Raw genomic sequence first — 22,574 nt, 5'->3', positions numbered from 1 at the left:
GGGTGTATGTACAGGGTGTATGTATAGCTATATATATGTGTCAAAAAACGCCAGCAAAGCAGGCGCTACTATGGGATTGGCGAGTAAACAAACGCATTGTATTTGGGCACCAAAACAAGGTGTCTATTAATGCAGCAAGTAGAGAAGTTTCCAATGGGTAGTCGAACACAGGGTATCAAATGGATGCTTGTCGAAATGCAAGAGAGCTCCAAGGTTGCGTAACCCAGAAACAGAAAGCTGGCATATATTTGTATACAAGATGGTATTGAAATAGACAAAACATCGGGTTTCTTTAATATCGGCGTCAAATTTGATGGAGTTAGCAATTATTTTTCGTTACTATGCTGCTTCTCCAATATCAGATTATCTTCTTGAATTGCGGCAAACACTAGCTCTGGTAGGGCGGCGTAGGACTCTTGGGTGTTCAGTTCAAGTCTTTTACGGATGATGCTTTCTTCAAGGAGCCACCTTGATTTTAGTCTAGTTCGTTTGGTTTCTAGCCAGGTAATCGCGGCATCTTTCTCTTCAAGGTAGCAGCTCTCCAGCTTGGACAGTTCACTAGCATTCGCCGCTCTTAAAAGGTCAAGAGCATGTTCTGATTTTTTGAGAATTTCTTCGTACTGCTTTGCTTGTTTATCTCGAAGGACTTTGATTTTGGATTCGTGGAGGGAATCTATCGTCGCAAGCTCATGTTGTCTTTGTTTTAAACGATCTCTGTACTCCTTGCCATATTCTCGCGGATATTGCAAGGTATCCGTATCGCAGTCCTCCTCAGGGCGTGGGGTGGTAAAATATGCTTCCATGTGGCGGATGCGGCTTTGTAAAACATGTTTCTCGCGTTTAAACTCATCGATTAGCGCTAACTCCGTTACTAAGTCTCTTTCTTCTAAGCGGGCGGCTTTTTCGTGGTTCTATCTGCTAATTAGTATGGATATCGCGCAGCAAGTATGAGGGGTTGAGCTACCTGTGCAACCAATATTTCTTCTGATTGTTCATGCTTTTGTGCTTGCTCTTGTGAAAGGAGGCGATGGTTTTGCCCAATGAAGTCTAAAAGCTCTTTTCGAAATACTAGGTATCTCTTCATTTGAATTTCGTGTGTGGCGCGCATGTCGCTTAACTCCTGCGAAGCCAAAGTCCTCTTCAGTGATTCGTCGTCGCCTGGGGCCAGGCAAACTTTGCTCGTCGAGAAACAGGTGGTGCTATCCACTTTTCGCGGTTTCTGATGATCTCCAATAATGTGAATCCCGTCTGCCGAGGCTTTTGTGCTAGGGTCAGGTCTAGGAGGGGAGGACTGGGTGTCCGCTTTTCGTCGCCGTAAGTTTGGAATGCGAGCGATGGCATGCTTGAGGCCGATTTTGAAACCCCTATCCAAGCCTTCTAGATTCAAAGAATGTCTGCTTGGTCGGTAATCGGTGATTGATCGCCTATGCTCTGGTTCACTGCAGCTATAGGTGGTGGGACATGTTGACAAGGAGGTGATAGAGTGCCTGCTGCTCGGAAGGCGGGCTTTCAACGGCCAGGTCATCGAGGATAGAGCTAGCACGCGACTTGGGGAGGTCGTGGCTGTAGGCGGAACCGCATACTGGCTTGGGGTAGAGCTCGTGTCGTCGGTCTCGTCGAGCTGTTCGGCGACCTGAGGAATGGGCGAAACCTCCCAGGCAGAAACGCCCAAGACCTTTGCTTCCTCCAAGAGCTGGTTGTCAATGTCATCTTCGGTCCGGTCGTCGGGTAGGAAGAGGACGGTCTGGCGATACTTGTCCTCGTTCGAGGCCTGCCATGAACGAAGCTCGTTTTGGGCAGGGAGGGAGGGTGGTGCGGTGGAGGCCATGGGCCGTTTCGGCGTGATAGGAGCAATGCGACAGCGCCCAGACAAGCGGTTTCGAGCAGGTTAGTTAACTAGTTAGTTAGAAGGTCGGAGAAGCCAGCGTCGATGTCGCGATGTGTGCGCTGTCAGCACGTAGGGTCTCTGAGCGTCCCAGATGCCGCTGGCCCTGCGAAAAGTCGGACTGGCGAGCTGGAAAGACGCGGTGAGTGTCCACGACGAGCTAAAACCATGATAGCTCCGGGAGCGCTGGGCGCTATTAATAGCGGTCAATACGATGCCGCGATGCCTGTCCGAGCACATGTTTTGCGGTGCGCCGGCGCGGTTACAGGTCGCTATCAAGGACCACGACAGGACGCGACAAACCGCCACGCATGACAGCGCCAGCCGCCACCCGCAGCTTGCTCGCATCCCAGCTCGTCGTGCATCGCGTAGTGCTTGGACGCCGTGAAGGTTCTGGGAGCTCCCGCTTGAAACCCGAGGAAACTGGCTGGCGGCCCAGCCCGCACCAGCAAACCGGCGTCCGCCGCCCTGGCGCCGTGCAACAGGGGCTGTCCATGCCCGCCACTCGCTACTACTGCACTCCCACGGCTTCTGCTTGCTCTGCTCCGTTTTCTTTCCCCAAAACGGCTGTTCTTCGCGAGATTTCCGCCGCGAACACCACAATCACGTGACATGCAAATGCCAAGACCGATTCCTTGTCACGGCGGAGCTTGGCGTTTGCTGGCGGTGCAAACATCGTCACCGCCCTCTGCCGCTTTGGATCTCCTGAGCTTCGACTCTCGCAACCCACACTGCTCGCAATGTCAGAGTCTCAGGAATTTACCGTGTTTGTACGGCTTCCATTCGAAAGAGGGGTTTTTGTTGACCCCCCTCCGGTTGGCCCTCCCTTTCCCCTAATGTGACACCCAACTGATCTTACCTCCTGTAGCCGGACTGGACCACCAGCAAAGACCAGGCACTATGGGATGTGCTTTTGCAGCCATCTAAAGGAATAGACTGTAAGTTTTTTCCACCAATAAAATTTCAATCCTAAGGCCGAATCTAAGCTGGACGCTTCTTTAGGGAATGCACTGTACTACCACCTGATGCATCTCAACAATACTCGTTTGCTAACCCAAGCAGTGCCTCTCGTCTTGACGTTACACTACCGTTCCTCCTTCAGCAGGCAGCATGGCTTTATGGCCATAGACTAGCACAAGTTCGAGCGGAGATGCGCAAGGCCGGGAACCAGCAACCACTATCTGCTTCCCAGTCCGGATCCCAGGAGCCCAGCGGCTATCCGATGGTTAGAGGTCGTAGTGGTGGTACGTATGGGTACAGTATATGTTAACGCATGATACTTATATATGTTTCTAGAATCTTCGATACCGTTGAGAGTATCAAATCAGAGCCCGGGCTCACGAGCTGATGCGGGTAATTCACCGGCACCAAGCAGAATTCAAGGTCTCACGACATGAGTCAACTAGTTTAGATTGCCCTTTTTTGACTAACCATAAGCAGATATTCCTTCCGGAGACCCTTCTCAGAACGTTCCTGCTGGTATTTTCGCCACTTCAAGAGCAAACCCTTCGAAGCAGATAGCTTTTCGCAAAGGAGCATCTAATGACGTGGCACAAGCTCACAACAAATATGAATCCTACAAAACCAGCTCACCGCTAGTACTTCCTGCTGGTGAAGAGAGTCCGGAACTTCCTTTATCGTCGTCTGAGTCTGAGTCGGATGGTTTACACGGGCCTAAGCTTCCATTCAAACGGCTGGGAAAGTTTTCATTGCATAAAGCTTCCGTTGCTAAAGTCAATAAGGACAGTTGTGAAAACGAAGATGAGGAGACTTCCCCGGCGTTTCTACCGATTAAGAACCCAAGCTGGCACCAAGCTTACCCATCTGCAGTAGACCCTGGGGCTACCCTTCGTGAAGAGCCCGAAAATGCAGCCCAGCCGCCGCTCCAGCAGGATACAGCGGCATCTACGAGCACAATAAGCTCAGGTATAGGGTCTGCTGCGTCTGGACATGAGACGCGACGAAAGCCTCAGCCTCTCGGCCCTTTAAGTCCACGTCGCACCGCAGAGCTTGCAAAAGCCAGCCCACGCAATCGCACTCGCGGCAGCGACGGAACACCGAGCATGGGCAGTAGCTTCAGCGACCTTGACGGTACGTGGGAGATCGGGGATGTACTCGCCTTCGGAGTCGGTTCTGACATTCTCCCGCCTAGATAACAGTGTGACCCAGTCGGCCTTGGAAGAGGCCCTGCTCAGCAACATGCAGAAGAATGGCGTGGGCAGCAGAATGAGCACGCTTAGCCAGGCACTACGGAGTAAGTATTTATAACCAGTGTAAGGTCGCAGGTTGTCTGTTTTCTCAATCCACGATTCTCATTTACGTTCGATGCTGGTGGCGGTGACGTAACTAGCTCTCTCGTCAGCCCCGGCTCGCCGGTTGGCTCCGAGGTTCAGCCGCCAGTCGAACCACCACCGACCCGTCACATTCACGCCTTTGGCTGTTTGACGGCGGCAGCGCAGCTTCGCATTATTGTCTCGCTGGCCTGTGGTGCCTGCGCCCACTCCGTGCCATTCGCCTCGCCGCTCTCTCAATTTCGGCGCACACCGGCCCATCATCCGATCTCCGAGCTGCCCCGCCAATGATACAATCTACAAAGTAGTATCTGGTCCTGCGTCAATTCATCCCCGCCATAAATATCCCCGCGAGTCTATCGATACTGTATTGGCGACGCGCATCTGGCAGACTCTAATTCGCTAAAACGTAGCGTTTTTAACCCGTATCACTTCATTCTGGTCTTTGACGGCCAAAGGACGGATCGCTTAATCGAACACACAACTCGTCCTCTAATACGCCGTTGTACGCCGTCGAACCAACTAACTGTCGCTCGCTTTCTCGTGGATACTATAAACTTCGTGGTGGACTTCTCAACGCATTACTCTACTTACAATGGCCGCCACGTCCGTACCCACCGCGAACATGAGCGCCGATGAGATGGAATCGCATTACTTCAAAACGAACCCACCTCCCGCTCATCTCCAAACCCATATTTCCATTGCGCGGGCGTTTATAAATAAACATGTGGAGGCAAATCGGCGCGTGGTTTTGGTCACCTCTGGCGGAACCACAGTGCCTCTTGAGACGCAGACGGTTAGGTTTATAGACAACTTTTCCGCCGGAACTCGTGGCGCTACGTCAGCCGAATATTTCCTGCAAGCGGGCTATGCTGTGATATTTCTACATCGACAGTTTAGCTTGCTCCCCTATTCACGACATTATAGCCACTCGACCAACTGTTTCCTGGATTTCATGGATGAAGCTCAAGGGGAACCGGCCCCTTCGAAGATATCACCGACAGCTGGCGAAAAGAATTCTCAGCATGGGCCCATCATTGTCCGCCCGGAATACCAAGATGAGATGCGTCAAGTTCTCCGACAATATCGATTTGCCAAAGATAACAATCTTCTCCTCCTATTGCCCTTCACCACGATCACTGAGTATTTGTATGAACTCCGCTCAATAGCGAATCTTATGAAACCGCTCGGTGCCAATGCCCTTTTCTACCTTGCCGCTGCAGTATCCGACTTTTTTATTCCTCGCGATAGAATGGCGGAGCACAAGATTCAATCTTCGAATGAAATTCCCATTCCTGCTCAACAATGCACCGGACCCGACTCCACCTCCGCTATACCTCCAGACGACATCTACACTGGCTTCAACGACTCCGACGCCGTTCCAAAACAACACAAGAAGCTTATCGTCGATCTCGACCCCGTCCCAAAGTTCCTCCAACGTCTGGTCAGCGGCTGGGCGCCAGAAGGTTCAATGATCGTCAGCTTCAAACTCGAAACCGACCCTACTCTCCTGGTCCTAAAATCTGAACAGGCACTCAAGCGCTACTCTCATCATCTCGTCATTGGTAATCTCTTATCCAATCGAAAATGGGAGGTTGTTTTCGTTAGCCGGAAGCCTGATGGAAGCCTCCAAGAGCGGTGGATCCGAATCCCTAGGCCCAGACGGAGTGTTAGTGGAGCTTTGCCGGGAATGAGTGCGGGGCTAGAAGGTCACTTACTGTCGTCAGCGGCAGCTGCAGCCACGCGGACGGATGAGCATCTCACCAAGGACATCGAAATCGAGAGTATCATCATCCCAGAACTGAAGAAGATGCATTTTGTAATGATCGAAAGAGCAAGGTTACGCAACAGTGAAGTGAAATAGACACAATTTGCGTGCATATATTTAAATATGCATATGTCAAGTATGCTAAATTTGCTTTGTTTTAACAACAACAAATTGAGCCTTACATGTAACTACTCCAGAATGGACTGGTTAATCTCTTTTTCATATTCCTTGATTATTCAAATGGGTTTGTTTGTAAGACATAGTTATGTGTCCATTTTTAATTATAGTAGTGTGCATGTACATATGTACATGTTGGGCTTCCAAACGATCGGTCAGAGCTGGATACTGCCCACCCAGTCAATCTTGACGTTAAAAATATTTTACAGCGGAGGTGCATTTGGATCATTCATGCATTGATCGACTCGCATGATCTGCCTGCCACTTTCCTTTACTAATCGGAAAACGGCTCTGAAATAATCCACTGTTGAACGATGCAAGAAATGCATCACCGCAATGTCACCTCCTTTTTGGAGATCTCGCTTAAAAGCTTCAAGCTGCTTCTCTGGAGTCTTCGAACCTGCCCAAAGCCAATCTTCAATATCGACACTCCAATTAACAATGTATGGATCCTCAATATACGTCGCCAGGCGCTGCCTAGTCCTCGCGCCAACAACGCCAAATGGTGGCCGGAAATATCTGCCTATCCAAATCCTGTCAGACCTGGCTACCCCCTAATAATAAACATAATTTAATGGAATACTTACTTTCAATCCCCAACTGATCTCGCATCACTCTAATGTTGTCAATTATTTCTCGATCAATTTCCTCCGTTGTGGCGAGTCCCTCCATCCTAAATCGGGCGGTTAGGTCAAATACTCATCTGTTGACTCGATACACTCACTTGGGATGAGAGAAGGTATGTAATGCTACCTGATGGCCACGCCAAAGCATCTCATGGTACATCGCCGTGAAGTTGGCGGTCGGATCTAAGAGCCCATTTCCGACTGTAAAGAAAGTGACCTTGATATTTTCTTCTTCTAAAATTTGCATCACCTCTTTTGCGAAGTCAGGACGGCCATCATCGATACCAAAAGCAAAAGAATTTGGCCTTTTGCATTTTAGAGTCATAAGCCCACTGGGAAGTTTCCTCGGGACTTCAAATTTTTCAGGAACGCTTTGAATAATCTCAACCGTGTACAAGGTCACGGATTCTTGTGTATAAAATCCATGGAACGCGATGGAGTTTGCTCGCGTGAGATCAATGTTGAAGTGGTTGATGGGGATATAGATATTCTCTCCTGTCGAGTAACGCGATGCCTCCAAAGAGTCCCATGTCTCAGGATAAGGAGCCTTCAATGGATCACAGTCTTCATTGTTCTGGGTAAGCGAGATAGAGAACTTATCGGTCCCAGAGAAAGAAATATGCAGATACATTTCCGCATGATGGCTTAAGTCTAGGCAGGTAGGCGAAACTTTGGTGTGAAAGTTCATGTCTGCGTCTGTCGGAGAGAGTATCAAATAACCCGGACCATATTCAGCCGGCATGCCTTCATCTGCCCCGGCCCATGCGCCAATATTATTTGACCCAGGAGTTTCAAACGTATCAATAACAAAGGGGCCAGCCATTACCCGTGGAGGTGCGGCTAGCGTACCGGCACTGAAGAGAGAAAGGCATAGGGTACTGGCCCATATAAGGCCTGTAGAGTAAGTAGAAAGCATTTCCGAGGATTTGGATAACTCCAGGAATAGTTGAAGATGCAATTAAGATCGCAATTGGAACAGATAACTAAACGGTTGGTCGATATCTATACTCGCTGATGGAGACCAAACAGGACGGGAGCGAAAATGGAAAAAACATAACAACCCAGGCATCGCCCCTTCCCATTGCAGCGACGATTGGAAATAGAAGCTGTCCAGACTGGCAACGAGCAGCAAGAGAAGGAACGGCTCTAGAGTTGCCTTTCCGTGTCTCTGTACGCGTCAACATCGAGTCTTGGGGAAAAGAGATGGAAAAGTCATCTTTATCATATTCCAGCAATTAAGACAGATCATTCACTCAATCTAGAATACTTCGTACTGTATATAGTATTTGCTCAAAAAATATACTTTCCATCTGCTAACAAGGGGATATAAAGCAGGGATTTAGCAATTGGCTAAGCACCAAAGATACATGATAACTCGTTGACAGAATCGGACAAATTGTCGATTAAAGAAAGTCAGTTGAAACGAAATGCTATCAGGATATTAAACGGCAGTCGAATGCTTATCCTTCGGGTCAAGTTCGGGGGAAGCAGGCTCGGAGGCAGTTTTGCCTTTTTCAGCGGCCGGAGCTCGCGGCCTTTGGGTATGGCCGGCCATGACAGGGTCGTAGTTAGGTGTTCCAGGAACTTCCCCAGCCAGCTCTTCCAATGTTTTCCTTTTGGTTTCTGGGATGAGGAATGAAGTCAAGAGCCCGCACAGCATGAACAACGCAAAGATTTGCATCACGTGCTTGAGAAAGGGTTTTTCTGAAGATCCCGGCTTCGCGCCGCGGGAAACAAGAGGCCCAAACACACACTGCGCGATAATGGCTCCGACTTTGCCGGACGCAGCGCTGAGGCCGTGGGACGTGGATCTGTATCGTGTTGGGAAGCATTCTCCCGGAACAATGAATGTCGTCGCGTTAGGGCCGAAATTGAAGAAGAATTGGGCGAGCACATATAACGCAAGAAGGCCGTTGTGTGAGTGAAGGAGTTTGTCGTACGCGAAACCAATAATGATGAATAGGATCGTGAGCATTGTAAAGCCCATGATTTGAATAGGCTTCCGGCCAAGGGTGTCTACGGTAAAGACGGTCACCCAGTATCCTGGGATTGCGCCCGCGCAAACCAAGATCAAATTTCCCACGGCAGTGTTGAACATGATTTCGTACATGTTGTTGCCTCCAGTATAGCCAATCGCAGAAAGAACAATTGAATTGTTCAGTCCAAGCCCATAGAAAGCTAGCGAGGAAGATATATCAGCTTTCTGCTGAAACAACCAGTGATAAAGGGGCGCCTACCGACGTCAAGGAAGAACCAAGACGCTGCAGTTCCAAGAAGAACCTTTCCATGCTTCCACTGTCTATAATGAGCCCAGCAATCTGACCAGCTTGCTTTTGGCACCTCAAGATCCTTGCGGCTTTGCTCCAATGTAGCAACACGCTGGATCTCATCCGGATTGCCTTCTGCTTTACCTTGCATATAGGCTTTCGTATCTTCAGAGGCCTTAATAACATCTTGCTGAACGTCGAAGGTATATCGCGGAGTTTCTGGAATGGTTAAACGATAGTACAAAGCAATACAGCCTGGAACGGCGCCGAATCCAATTACGACCCGCCACATTTTATCCACGGCAACCTGGCAAGCACCAGAGCACTGACTTTCTTTGGATGCTGTTTTTAAAGACTCCTTGAAGCCAGAGGTAACAATCAACGCAATCATGGCCGCTGCGAACTGGCCAATTCCCTGCATGGCAAAGACGGCACCCATCATCGCGCCTCGCCATTTCGTGGTCGCGAACCTAGACGATACTGGTAAGCAACAAAAGCCGATATTTTATATAACGGAACAGCACTGACTCAGAAGTAATGATTGAAGAAAGGGGATAGTCGCCCCCGATTCCAATTCCCATTATGACTCGCCAGAAGATCAAGAGGCCAACAATGGACATACTAGGGGAATCGGATGACAATGCCTGTGCCAGAGTTGCAAAGATAATAATCATCAACTCAAGGCCGTACATCTTTTTTCGCCCAACAACATCAGCAAGCCAGCCGAAGCCTATCTGGCCGATTACAGTACCACCAGAGGTGGCGACCTTGATGGCAGTGTCTGCACTTGAAGGGATTTTGCCGGGCTTGTCTTTTGCGTCGAGCCAGAAGACAACACCCAACATAGCACTAGCTAAGTTGATGGCAAAGATATCATAGGCATCAGTGAAGAAGCCTATTCCAGCAACAACGACGGCGCGGACATGGTACCAGCCGAAGGGTGCCTTGTCGATCTCAGCCAGTGCGAGGCGGCGGCGCTCGTTGGGGTCCTGGATGTGGGCGAACTGGTTGTGAAAGTTCTTGAAAGCGGCATTGCCGCCAGAGGTCTGTGTTGCCATCCGCAGGCAGTGAACGACCAGTACAACCGGATCGAGGGGTGAAAGGTAGAGAAGAGGTGCTTGACAGTCTCGCCCGGGACGTGGATCAAGTCAGGGAAACCCAGCGAGCGGTGGGGCGACGGGCGGACCTTTTATACGGAGCAGACTCGCCTTCGGGCCCTGGCTCTCGCCCACCGGCCCCTGTTCGCTCGCGTCGTTTCGGCGGCGGTTTTGCGGCGGCGTTTCTCGCGTGCTCTTCCTATCCTGCGCTGGTGGCCAAGCACGTTCCCTGGCTGTTTCCTGTCTTGGAAAAGTCTTGTCTAAAGCTTGGTTCTGATTGGATTGATGCCAAGCCTTGCGCTTCCCACCACTTAGCACGCGCAACACACCCACGTGGCCATTGTGACTGGCTGCACAGGCTTGAACTGGCTGCTTGGCGCACGCACCCCTCCGGCTTGGCAGGAGCTTAATTGCGAATTCTGCGTCCCTTCCCGCTCGAAAAAGGCAGTCGAGCACGCTCGCTGTTACCGCTTCCGGCTCGCCCGGCACGTGTCTTCCGTTGCCCAACACGGCCTGTCAGCCTCAACGCCTGCATCACCGCTGTCAGTCTGCCTTGTTACTGCTGCTGTCGCCATGGATTCCGCCGTGCTCCCACCGCTCGTCACGTATCGCGCTGTCTCGCAGGCCGACAGGGTCGCTGCGCTCCGTCTCATTGCTGACAGTGTGGCCCAGCAGCGCCAAATCGCTGCCAAATCGTTGATTACGCACCCGGTGAGCGTTGCCGCGGTGATACTTTTAATCTCTCTTGTTGGACAGTACACGTACCAAGGGGGCTCACTGGGAGATCTTGCTTTCTTTGGCACCACGGGGGCAGGATGCTTGATGATCTTCCTGGTCTTCGTGCAGTGGATGACGAGTGGCTATTTGGAAGAAGCTGCACGAGTTGGCACCTGGAAATGGCTGGAAACTGAGACTGAAGACTCTTCTCAATCAATCACCCGAGGGCATGAAGATGTCTTCCTCGTCACCAAATATGGCGACGACATAATTGGCACAATCTTACTTCGATTCCCCTTGCCGATACGCCCTTCCTCTGAAGACAAAGCTGTTCTGATCCGCGCTTGGACCGTGGGCCGGCGATATCGCCAAAAGGGCGTTGGGACCAATCTTCTGGAAGAAGCGCTTCTTGCCAAAACCGCTAGAGGTGCTGATATTCTATTCGACAATTTTCATGCAAACTCGCTACGCTTGTTACCGAACCTATTTAACCGGCCCTTTGAGAAAAGGGAAAAGTGGGCCAGGGCAAGGTTGGAGTTTCTCAAGCGCCAGAGGCTGAAGAAACAAGGAACAGTTTCATAGGACATTATATTTTCAAGCATGAAACCACTATGTCAAGCGATTTTTTGTTCTTTTTGACAACATTTCATTTATGACTAGGCTACATAACTACATACCTAGACCTATTTACTAAACCTCAAGAACGTCCAAATCATATTGACAAAGTATCTCAAACTCTCGCGAAATCTTTGCAGTGCCTTAATTCAAGCAATTTGAGGTAGTAGACTGGTTTTCACCCTATCATTACAGAGTGTCTTCAAAGCAATGGCATAACTGAAATACCGAAAAGATTAATTCGCCCACCAAGTTAGGAGTAACGAACCTTGAAGCAGACTAAAAGTACTGCCCGCGATTCAACCACCAGACGGCTCTCCAAACTATTCTTAACTTTTGCCTCTTGAAAAAACTCTGCAGAAGGCCAGACCAGCCATAGAACAAATCGCCACATCACTAGCGGAAAAGGTCGAAGTTGAGAAGGAAGTATTGATTACCAAGAGGCAACGGCCTGGGGATTCCAAGCTGCTGCTGCTGCTGCCGGTGCTGGCTCTGCAGCGGGTGCAGTAGTATCGCCCCATCCATCGACAGCCTGGGCACCCTCCCCCCAAGCTTCACCTGCGGGTTCCGTATCATCCCCCTCTCCGTCAGTATCATCATTCCACTCCAGTTCTCCATTGACCGGCACATAAGATTCGAGGAAATCGGGCACGGTTTGTTTGCATTCAATAAGAATTTTCACTAGGTCAGTAGCAATGGCAGAGTTTCGATCTTCGCTATAGAACGAAGTTGCGAGACCTTCGTTCCCAATTCTTGCGGTCCGTCCTAGGAAACAGACCATCAGGAAAATGTACGTCATGGTTCAATGTACAGTTTGCAGACTCACCAATACGATGAATATACTCATCGATACCACCATGATCAACACTTGGTAAATCGAAGTTGATTACGTGCATAACATTACGGATATCCAGTCCGCGGGCAGAAACTCCGGTTGCGACCATAATTGGACACACCCCGGTTCTGAACGCACGGCTATTGTTACTTTTATTAGCGAATAACTTGGGCTAGCATTTAGAAGATAAGGGCATACATTGCATCCTCACGCTCACGCTGGGTGCGATCAGAGTGAATGGAAGTACTTGGCAACGCCAGATTGAATAAATAGTCGTCCAGTAAATCTGCCTGCTGTTTATTGTTGACAAAAACCAGAGTCCGAGATGGTGGCATAGACAAAATCAAGTCGTACAACGCTTTCTTTTTCTTATCATCCTCGGTGTATATGACCTTTAAGTTTATTAGAATACTAACACAAACAAGAACAGAACAACGTACCTGCTGGGTTACATTTAAGTGAGATGAGCCCGCACGGCCGACACGAATGCGAACGTGGTCAGTAGAAAGATACCGTCGGGCAAGCTGACGGCACGATTTGTTGAATGTTGCAGAAAACATCATGTACCGATGGTCCGCATCCTCGTTAATATCTGGACCTGCATTAACATACAATAGCCTAACTTTACCAAGTAAAAATATAGGTATATGACTCACCGCCTCCAGACATTAATTTAGTAAATTCGGTCTCCCAGTCAGAATGAAGCAGCTCATCCGCTTCGTCAATGATAGTGTATTTCACCCTGTTGAGTGACAGTAGATGTGGTTTGCTCATAAAATCCAAGATTCTTCCTGGAGTTCCAATGAGGATATCGCAGCCTTTATGCAAATCAATCCGCTGCTCACGAGTTGGCGCTCCACCGTAAATAACGCAAGGACGAAGCATAGAACGGTAACAGAGTCGGCGAGCTTCATCAAAAATTTGGGTTGCTAACTCTCGTGTTGGAGCAACGATCAGAACCAAAGGTTCCGCACGAACGGAATCAACACTTTCATTAAATCCATTGCTCAGATCTGGGCGAGCAGCTGCAAGCTTCTTTGCCTTCCCCATTAACTTGGAGAGGACCGGAATCAAAAATGCGGCTGTTTTGCCAGAACCTAAGAAAGCACTGTATTAGAAAACCTTCCTGGCCCCTATGAAAATGTGTACTTATCGCCCTTACCAGTTTGTGCAACAGATATCAGATCATATCCAGTCAGCACTGCCGGAATTGCATAGGCCTGAACTGGCGTGGGGACCTCATAGCCACACATTTTCACATTTTCAAGCAAAACTGGGTGAAGTCCAGCATCATCAAACTAGACACATTAGCCCTCAAATTGCCAATGAATATGTTAATGGGACGCTCACGCTCTTAATAGGATCTGGCTGGTGTGTTGTCTCAGCAGTCACCTTAATATCACGAAGACTAAGAGCTCTAGGTTAGATACTGATACCCAGGAAGATAGAAAAACTACGCATATATACTTTTTGAAAAAGCAACCAGCACGATTAGTATACTCGTCGCGAAACAGTATTTGTTCGAGTTCTTCGTTTCGCGGCCCAACATCGCCATATTCATCCTTCCATTCGTACTTGACAGCATTGGATGCCCATTGAGAATCGTTCACATCAGATGACGGGTCACCAGGTTGAGTGGTGTAGGCGGCATAATCATAACGCTGAGGTTCAGCCCACCCTTTTTCGCGGGCTAGAGCGGCTGCCTCAGCGTCCATGATACCAGTAGCTGCGGGCACTTCGACCTGGTCCTTCATCTCGATATCTGTGTTAGTGGACGCCATCTAGCTTAGCCTGGTAAGCTTGTAGTAATAGTCTAGGAGATCAAAATGTAGAAGTTAGTAAATACTAGCACAGCAAAAGATAGTAGGCAAAATGAACGGAGATATCTTAAGCATTGGCGAACAGGAAGTCGAAGAACAGTCCAATATATCGGAATAGACAGTACATGTATGGAGGAGAGTGAATGGTCAGAAGGCCAAGGTCTAGATAGCTAGAAAAGGCACCAATGCACACATTACATCAAAAATTCAACAAAAAGAATAGCAGAGCCCATATTAAATGCACTTGAATCATATGAATTGTAACATTTTAAAAAGGATATAGCTTACTATGAAACTCAGCAGAAGCCGTTCAGCTAAAGTAATGGAATGCCTTGCAGTAGAGAACTGCAAGTCAGGTCCAGCAGATGGCGGTTGAAGAAGGATACAGTAAAGGAAGAGAAAAAAAAGGGAAGAAAACAAGAGGCAATGTTGACGACGTGTGACTTTGTGTTTACCTAATTGGGAAGCTCCGTAGTCAGCATTCTCAAAGCACATGATAGGCGGAGCCGCAGTATGTTCTGTCCGTATAAAAGAATGAAAAGCACACTGAGACACCCTCAAGACATTCTTTCAGTCTAAGGCATGTCCGCCTTTGGAGTCTCCTGAATGCACGGTAATCGCCCACTACCCATCAGGAGAGATAAGACACGAAGGTATCAAAGAAGCCACTCCAAACATGGAGTTATTTGAAAGGAACATTTGGGTCACGGCAGCAGTATAGACCCCTCCTGAGCCGCATGTCTGCCAAATATGAAGGGTGAGTTTTGTTGTCCTGTTGTCCTTGAATCAACCTTTTCAAAGGTCTTGGCTGCCGTGCAATGAAGACTGATTAACTACCTATTTACTGTGCGGATGGCATCAATATTTAACAGGGTCTCTCATGTCTCAAAATGTGCCGGTCTGGTTAATATTCAAATAGTCCGTACTTGGTAGGAGTACTTTGTAGAAAACAGAAAGCTCGTGATGTCAAAAAAATTCAAAGTTCTCCAAGTGCCAAGAATTCCTACGGGATAAGGAGTAACTAACTACTGTAACTAACTACTCCGTATGTGTGGGAAAAATGCCTTCGCGGGAAGACTAAGCCTATATCCAATAAGGTGGTCACCTTTTTAGTCAAGTGGCTGGGTCGTCCAACAGTATGGACTGGCTACGGAGTAGTTGCAGTAGTTAACCGCGTCGCGCGCTCTCATATGATAGTATTACTCTGTAAACTATATAACTAACGCCCGCAATATGCCATATAAGACAACGTTTTTCTCAGGCACTGGTGGGAATATGTGTGGGGATTCGGCAAATATACTTGGTGCTCCGTGCATAGTTTTGAGCAAATATGTATGGATATTATTAGTGGACTCTAAAATATACATGCAACTTCATGGATTATGTCGGTGTTTTCGCTGTGAAATATTGGACATAGTTATTCATCTCCATTCTGCACCATCACAAATTGTCCTACACTCGGAATGCCGTCAACAACCACATAGATCACATACGGGCCAGGAGGCGCAATTCTGGAGCTGGGGGGCATGGTTACCGTAATTTTTTGTTTTCGTTTGAAAGGCTTCCACCCTTGATGGTCAAGATACAGCATTCTGTGCCCCATGTGAACGCTGTGAGTGACATACCCTCCATGATAAAGAACAATATCAAGTTTCTTGTTTTCGCCGTCGGCCACAAATTTCAATGTAAATGTACTGCTGTCTGCCACAAGATATCGTTTTGAAAGAGATACTTTTTGAGGTCTTCTGTCAGCGTTTCCACCCATTAAATAATGAGGTGTGTAGATTTCGACTCGAAACTCGGTGGGAAAAGCAAGCTCGGGAACATCGGGATTTGTGACCAGGAGGGGTTGCTCGATCGGATTGGAGCCTGCGACTAACACCGTACCATCAAGCAAGAGCAGAGCTACGGAGTGGTACATTCGTGGTATTGTACTGCTTCCTCCGATGGCCCACCGGTTTTTTAAGGGAGCTCGAGGTCGATAAATCCAAGGTGTGAGGATGGGGTCCTTTGCAACGCCATATCCTTGAGCACCAGTGCTACAGCCGTTGATCCAGAGTACTCTCCCATCAGGGAGCAGTATCCCCTCACCCATGATTCGGCCACCAGGCATGGCTTCCATTTTCCACTTAGCATTATCAGACAAAGGCCGGATCCGCCCACAGCTCGGGTCTGTTGGACTATCAAGAGATTGGAAAGCGCCGCCACCACAAATCATGACTTCAGGCTCCCAGCCGTTTGAGCTGCGAAGTGGCAGGAGGACACTGCCCCCCGAGTTAGGATAAGTACGGTAGTCGCCAGGAAGATCCGGTAATGTTTTGACAGTAATTCCAGAATCAACATCAAAAATCTCCGCCGATTTGGAAACAAAAATAAACAGAGTACCATCCCTTAACAAATGTAGAAATGGGTACATATAATAGGGCTGATTTCTCTCGAGAATCGACAGCTCAATACTATCACCATAGGGAGATCCGTCTCTATCAAGGAGCTCGTACGTTGGGTTATTATTTTCCGCGACACTTGGATCATCGCCATTCAAGCTACCAGAGGCGACAAAGATTCGTCCGTCTTCAAGTGTTTGTGTGCTAGGGTACCATCTAGGTGTTGACAGAGTGTAACCTGGCTCATACCAATATGCACCATCGAGTCTGTCATCATCAAATCTGCGGTCCAAATATCGAATTCCACGGAAGCCATCGTCTACTGTTGGGTCCAACCACTTTAAAGGCCCATTACCCCCAACAGAGAGTATACGACCATCAGCTAAAAAAGTGCCACCACTGCAAAATGCATTTGTCTAAACAAAAAATTCAGTAAATTCATCAGCACGTTTCGATAGGGAATCCACCAACCTTGTACCTAAGCGAAACTAATGTATCGGTCATGGGGTCGTACTCCGTAGAATAAGCGTATCTGCCATCTTCAAATGTTATCTCAGTGTAGTTTTCGACTTTATCAGCGAAGATCACTCGACCATTGAGCGCGAGGGCTGCAATCATTGGTGGGACACCGGATCGACCAACAATTCTGAAAGTTCCTGATATTCGCTGGGCAGAAAACCATGAAAGACGAGGCAGTTTAAGAAGAGACTCTTCGAGGCATGGGCCAGACTGGCAACCATAACCGCAATGTGAGGTTGAATTACCGCAAAACTAATAGGTCATTAGATTAAACAGCATGGAGAATGCTGTCGGAACACTCACACCAAACGGCGAACAACATCCTCCTTTTGGCCAATCCCCACAGACTGAATTTCCATGGGTCGAGCCACATAATCCATTCTCTGTGGTCCATGGTATGTTGTCACTACTGTCCGCTGGGGCAGTTGGAAATGCAGGAACCAACATAGGCTCATCAGCACGGCGAGCGCCACTTATTGTCGGGCTATTCTCTATAGGATTGATAGCCAAAACAGCATCTATACAAGTGTCATTTTGTAGAGACGCGATTTTCGGAGACTCTTCCCTACTAACACCAAGTATTCATATCAGTGGTCCCGTTCATAATTGAATTTCGATGAAAAGATTTCAAAATTCACTCAATGAAATCTTGCAAGTTGCCTTATAAGGATAAGTCAAAAATACGAACTTGCTAAGATTAAGAGAATCGCTCCCTCCGGACGAAATGTTATATCTACCATCCAAAGGTGTGTTAAATTCACCAGGAACAGTATCGAGGAGCAATTGCCTTGCACTATTCACATGCACAGAGGATGAATTGTGTTGGATACGAAGTCGACCGGATTCACAGCTGCAATACAGTGATTATCGTTACACAGTGCTGCATAAAAGAAGAGGAAGACGAGACTCACTATCCACAGGGAGAACAGACTTGCCCACGCATACAGCTTGTTGGGAGATGGAGACTACATGCCAAACCGGCATGCTTGAAAACAATATTCGCACAGACAGCATGTAGGAAAAGAAACAAAACTATAGCATGCATTGCAATACACGAGGGACCGGTTTTGGCAACAGATCTCGCAGTGTAGAAGACTCTATAGCTCAGCTGCTTGAGGGCAACAGAACCATTGGCCAGCCGCCTAAGTAATCCTTAATCGACGACATCCATCCAGGCTGGCGGCCGCAGAAGACGGCCGACGTTGTTTGCTGACAACCTGGGCAGGCGCAATAGAGCTGCAAGGAAGCAGCAGGCGCTGTCTTGCGGAAGGATCAACGCAGACGTCAGAGAAGGATCCGGGAATATCAAAGGCAGGTCGAGCGCTGTCGCCAGCCGGCATGGGCGACGCATTCCTCGGTCAAAGCGCGCGTTCTCGCCGTCTCGCTCGCCAGCTGCGGCCTTCTTCCTCGGCCGATGCGGTCGTGAGATGGAGTTGCCGGCCAGAAGGAGATATACGCCGTAAGCGTGGGCACGGCGAGCCCCAGCAGCTAGCCGATGAGCGGGAGAATTTTCCACCCAAGAGCCGTCAACGCCGTCGGACAGCGAAGCCAGCAGAGTCCAGCACAGCACCCGGTACCAATGAAGGGTCTCTCATGGCTTCGTCGACGAGACCAGCTGCGGACATGGATCCCTCCCGCCCAAAGTCTCACCGGCCGTTCCACGAAGATGTCCAGCGGCTGCACGAAGCAATGTTACATCCGGGGTCCGTGAAAATCAATGTAAAAGGTGCGTTCATTGTCGACGAGCAGCCTGCCGCCCAGAATGGCCCGAATGGCGCTCCGTTCGATGGCCCTGACGGCATTCACTACGAGCACAAGGATATCCGGCTGCCCCATCATACCGATGTCGTCAGCCATGTCGCCGTCGATGTGAGTCTCCTTCCGCTCTGTCTCACCCGTAGGGCTTAGGCGCCCGGCGAGACAAGAATGCTGTAAATCTGATGTCCAATTTTACTTGTATTGGCCGCAGGGCGCGGTGCTAATCTCGTTTCTCTCCTTAGATCGGAGGATCCCTTGCGAAGCTCGTGTATTTTTCCCCCGAGCTCGGCTCGTCCGCCGACGGTGGAAGACTCAACTTCCTAAACTTCGAGACGGAGCGCATTGATTTATGCATCGCGTTTTTAAAACAACTGAAAGAAAATCACAAGAAGCTCAATGGCTCCGCGCCTGGCCCTCTTTGTATCATGGCCACCGGAGGCGGCGCATACAAGTACTACGACCACTTGAAAGAGGAACTCGGTGTGGATATTACTAGAGAAGATGAAATGGAATGCCTAATAATTGGTACGGTTGCCGTAACATCAATTTCCGTGTTCCCCTGAAGCTGATGGTCATCCAGGCCTGGACTTTTTTATAACAGAAATCCCGAACGAGGTATTTACTTATAACGACACATCGCCCATGGAATTTGTCGAAGCCAAAGCAGACGTATATCCGTACCTCCTCGTGAATATTGGGTCCGGAGTATCAATGGTTAAAGTCTCCGCGCCCAGGCGGTTTGAGCGAGTTGGAGGAACATCACTTGGTGGTGGTACTTTCTGGGGCCTGATGTCTCTTTTGACGGGCGCCCGGACTTTTGATGAAATGCTAGCTATGGCTGAGAGAGGAGACAATAGCGGCGTAGACATGCTGGTTGGTGATATATACGGAACAGACTATTCTAAAATCGGCTTAAAGGCTTCTACTATTGCTAGTACCTTTGGGAAAGTGTTCAAAATGAAGCGTCTTGCGGAACGAAGTGCCGAAGATGGTGAAGGGCTTTGTCAAAGCGATTCGGAGTCGGAACGAGATATCACACAATTTCGCCGCGAGGATATCAGTCGGAGTCTACTTTTCGCCATTAGTAACAATATTGGACAGATTGCCTATCTGCAATCAGAAAAACACCAGATCAAACACATCTATTTTGGAGGCTCATTCATTCGAGGACATCGCCAGACTATGAATACACTGTCGTATGCTATCCGGTTTTGGTCCAAGGGAGAGAAACAAGCTTATTTCCTTCGACATGAGGGATATCTTGGTGCTGTTGGCGCGTTTCTAAAGCGGCAACCCCAGGATTGGGGCCGACGACGGAGCATAGAGAATGCTGTCGCTGCACGATTCGCATCGTACCGAGATGAGTTGCGAAATACGGCAAAGGAGGCTGAACTACCACCCACCTGACGCACCCTTTTAATTTCACTCTATGTATGATTCCTGACATCCATTTGGCGTGCATATTTTCTTGATTGCTAGGGATTTCTACTAAATTCTTCCAGTTTATGTTCATGTGCCATTCCTCGAAGCATAGATTGTCGTTTCCTCCCATTTCTTCTCCTATTTTCATATCATGTCACTTTCCCAAGTTGGGACTTTGTATTGCTGGCTGGGCTCTACGTTTGGTTTAACAGGATCTACCGCATAGCGTCTGCATATACTCCCTACCATATGATCCGTCGCCGATGGTCTGAAGCCCACGTCACTCATGTAACATAGCGTACATATGTACGGAGTATACGGAGTACGGAGTATACGTACTTCACAATCGACGAAAAAAAGCATCTGTATCAATAATGTATGCACGGAAGACCGAGGTTGCACCGAACCGCGTAATTTATCCTATCGTCGCTGATGAGAGAAACATCATATGCGCCCATCCTAAAATGCCGACGGCTTCGGCAGCTGACAGGTCAGCCAAGGCATGATTCAATCACAGCGCATCATGGCTGGCAAGGGATGCACAGAACATTGCCCTGCTTCATGCAAACACCCGGCACGTTTATCCAAAAAGCAAAACACGCATAGTATGCACATAGTTTTCAGCAAAGCTTGAGTGAGTAAATGATTAATTCCCCTCAGTGACATGCATTATTATTTATATAACTACCTTACCAAGTAAGCTATAGGACCAATCAAAGTCAATCACTGAAAGCTAGGAGAAAGCACTGTTCCCTAAATGGCCCTTGATGATCGACATTCCTTGTTGAATAGGAAATTTGCATGGCTGGTACCCCGTTCATGTTGCCAAAAAACCACACTTCCTACCTTGATGATCATTAAGACTCCTTGCATTCCGAAAGGCGGAGAAACACGGGGATTTCCAAACTTGGCACTGACGTGAAGATCAAGAGCGTCTCCAGGCATAAGGTTCATCCTGGATATTTCGACTCATATTTTTCCATATATGAGGGATCGTAGAGAGGTGCTTATGAGACACTTTAACTGCTCAGGGTAAGTCCACGATACCCCGCATCTTGCCATTTGTTATCTTCCATGACTATGCCCCTGGATACCTCAAGCTCAAAAAACAGCAGAAATAATGATTCCAATGTACGGAGTACGGAGTAGTACATACACTGCATATATAACCTCGCTTAATACTCCTGAAGAAAGTTTACCCAGATGTTCATGACGGCATGGGTACCGGGTATTAAATGCCGTGACCTAGGGCATCCCTCCCTGGTCTTCATTAGTAGTTTCGCATCATACGATAGGTGGTGCATTATTCTTCCGGCATCTTTATATCACTCATGGGGCCCTGTGAAAGTTTGGTAGTACACGATTTGAAAGAACGCCATTCCCTTTACTCTGTAGTATGATCTATATTCCTTTTTAGCTTGAAAATGACTTCTGATGTACAGTGTGTTAAACATACCGTAAGTTTTCACCCTCTCCTCTCTATAAGAATCTTTGATGAAGAAACATTTTGAAACTAGAACTAATAAGCGCATAGTGCAAAGACGGGTGCTCCAAGAATCAGATCATGGCGAGTCGGCTAATTACTTACTACTACTCCACTTTCGCAGGAAACATATGGAAACACGAGGTATAGTTCGTATTAAACATGCAAGATGTTTCAGAACAGCTCACGACGGAAATTGATGGCGCAATCAACTTCATATAAATGGCCAAGAAAATGTTTGCTATTAGCCATTATTATTATAGAGCTGTAAACTTGATAGAAGATTATTCATCAAGCAGGCGGAAACTCTCGATCCAACACCAGGCGATCCATATAAAACCGCGGTATACTTCACGCTGTCGGTAGTTCATGGGATACCCCAGTATCTATAGCCTGGGCCGACCTATTCAAAGAACCCGCTCATCCAGGTTCTCGGAAGTCAGGGTGCTGGGAAACGTAAACTAGCCGGGTGGTCGTTAAGAACAAAGTTGTGTTCAATATAGCGTGGCATCTCACCTCAATAATTGACAGCTTGCCATACGTATGTCCATGGGCGGTACTCAATACAGAAAGCAGTAAAAATGAGCATGGAAGGATATGGAACAGTTCTAGTTCTTTGAACGGGTTCTTGCTTCAGCTAATAATAATTAATACTTTGCCAAATGGGAAGGGGGTCTCGATCCCCGCATGGATACCCTAGCTTATTGAAGACAAGCATTTCTGCAAGGTAGATCAACCAAATATCTTGGCGTCGTGAGAAGAAGGAAAGTCTTCACGAGTTCAGAGTTGCAATTTGAAGGGAGTAGTGTAATAATAAGTGTCTGGAGGCGAAATCAGCATAAAAGAATATAGCACTCAATACGGAGTACTACTTTAAGATATGTGTCTTCGGACTTGGCACAAAAAGCCG

General features: G+C 48.2%; 9 protein-coding genes across 9 annotated transcripts; 4 read left to right on the top strand and 5 right to left on the bottom strand.

Annotated features, from left to right (window-relative positions):
* Positions 1-326: 326 nt before the first annotated feature.
* On the bottom strand, positions 327-1,828 carry LOZ57_001974 (uncharacterized protein; the record flags this gene model as incomplete). The annotated part of the gene is made up of 2 exons (XM_049251056.1): positions 327-911; positions 965-1,828. The coding sequence occupies 2 exons, from the start codon at positions 1,826-1,828 to the stop codon at positions 327-329; spliced, it is 1,449 nt and encodes a 482-aa protein (XP_049109906.1).
* Positions 1,829-2,625: 797 nt separating this feature from the next.
* LOZ57_001973 (uncharacterized protein) lies at positions 2,626-4,153 on the top strand (the record flags this gene model as incomplete). Its single annotated transcript, XM_049251055.1, has 6 exons — positions 2,626-2,700; positions 2,754-2,827; positions 2,888-3,129; positions 3,182-3,268; positions 3,326-3,976; positions 4,038-4,153. 6 exons carry the CDS (start codon positions 2,626-2,628, stop codon positions 4,151-4,153), a joined length of 1,245 nt encoding a protein of 414 aa, XP_049109905.1.
* A 618-nt stretch (positions 4,154-4,771) lies between these two features.
* On the top strand, positions 4,772-6,040 carry CAB2 (Phosphopantothenate--cysteine ligase cab2; the record flags this gene model as incomplete). Its single annotated transcript, XM_049251054.1, has 1 exon — positions 4,772-6,040. The coding sequence occupies one exon, from the start codon at positions 4,772-4,774 to the stop codon at positions 6,038-6,040; it is 1,269 nt and encodes a 422-aa protein (XP_049109904.1).
* Positions 6,041-6,324: 284 nt separating this feature from the next.
* Positions 6,325-7,570, bottom strand: LOZ57_001971 (uncharacterized protein; the record flags this gene model as incomplete). Its single annotated transcript, XM_049251053.1, has 3 exons — positions 6,325-6,644; positions 6,709-6,794; positions 6,846-7,570. 3 exons carry the CDS (start codon positions 7,568-7,570, stop codon positions 6,325-6,327), a joined length of 1,131 nt encoding a protein of 376 aa, XP_049109903.1.
* Positions 7,571-8,188: 618 nt separating this feature from the next.
* On the bottom strand, positions 8,189-10,072 carry PHO5 (acid phosphatase pho5; the record flags this gene model as incomplete). Its single annotated transcript, XM_049251052.1, has 3 exons — positions 8,189-8,925; positions 8,985-9,484; positions 9,543-10,072. The coding sequence occupies 3 exons, from the start codon at positions 10,070-10,072 to the stop codon at positions 8,189-8,191; spliced, it is 1,767 nt and encodes a 588-aa protein (XP_049109902.1).
* A 612-nt stretch (positions 10,073-10,684) lies between these two features.
* LOZ57_001969 (uncharacterized protein) lies at positions 10,685-11,410 on the top strand (the record flags this gene model as incomplete). The annotated part of the gene is made up of 1 exon (XM_049251051.1): positions 10,685-11,410. The coding sequence occupies one exon, from the start codon at positions 10,685-10,687 to the stop codon at positions 11,408-11,410; it is 726 nt and encodes a 241-aa protein (XP_049109901.1).
* A 466-nt stretch (positions 11,411-11,876) lies between these two features.
* LOZ57_001968 (uncharacterized protein) lies at positions 11,877-14,059 on the bottom strand (the record flags this gene model as incomplete). The annotated part of the gene is made up of 8 exons (XM_049251050.1): positions 11,877-12,208; positions 12,270-12,418; positions 12,477-12,670; positions 12,719-12,870; positions 12,935-13,375; positions 13,441-13,576; positions 13,629-13,686; positions 13,746-14,059. The coding sequence occupies 8 exons, from the start codon at positions 14,057-14,059 to the stop codon at positions 11,877-11,879; spliced, it is 1,776 nt and encodes a 591-aa protein (XP_049109900.1).
* Positions 14,060-15,515: 1,456 nt separating this feature from the next.
* On the bottom strand, positions 15,516-17,381 carry LOZ57_001967 (uncharacterized protein; the record flags this gene model as incomplete). Its single annotated transcript, XM_049251049.1, has 3 exons — positions 15,516-16,898; positions 16,954-17,253; positions 17,307-17,381. The coding sequence occupies 3 exons, from the start codon at positions 17,379-17,381 to the stop codon at positions 15,516-15,518; spliced, it is 1,758 nt and encodes a 585-aa protein (XP_049109899.1).
* Positions 17,382-18,339: 958 nt separating this feature from the next.
* On the top strand, positions 18,340-20,166 carry LOZ57_001966 (uncharacterized protein; the record flags this gene model as incomplete). Its single annotated transcript, XM_049251048.1, has 3 exons — positions 18,340-18,870; positions 19,002-19,284; positions 19,340-20,166. The coding sequence occupies 3 exons, from the start codon at positions 18,340-18,342 to the stop codon at positions 20,164-20,166; spliced, it is 1,641 nt and encodes a 546-aa protein (XP_049109898.1).
* Positions 20,167-22,574: the final 2,408 nt, after the last annotated feature.

Source organism: Ophidiomyces ophidiicola (genome assembly GCF_022830035.1).
Source record: "Ophidiomyces ophidiicola strain CBS 122913 chromosome Unknown scaffold_5, whole genome shotgun sequence".
NCBI lineage: Eukaryota > Fungi > Ascomycota > Eurotiomycetes > Onygenales > Onygenaceae > Ophidiomyces > Ophidiomyces ophidiicola.
This window is presented reverse-complemented; position numbering and strand designations above follow the sequence as displayed.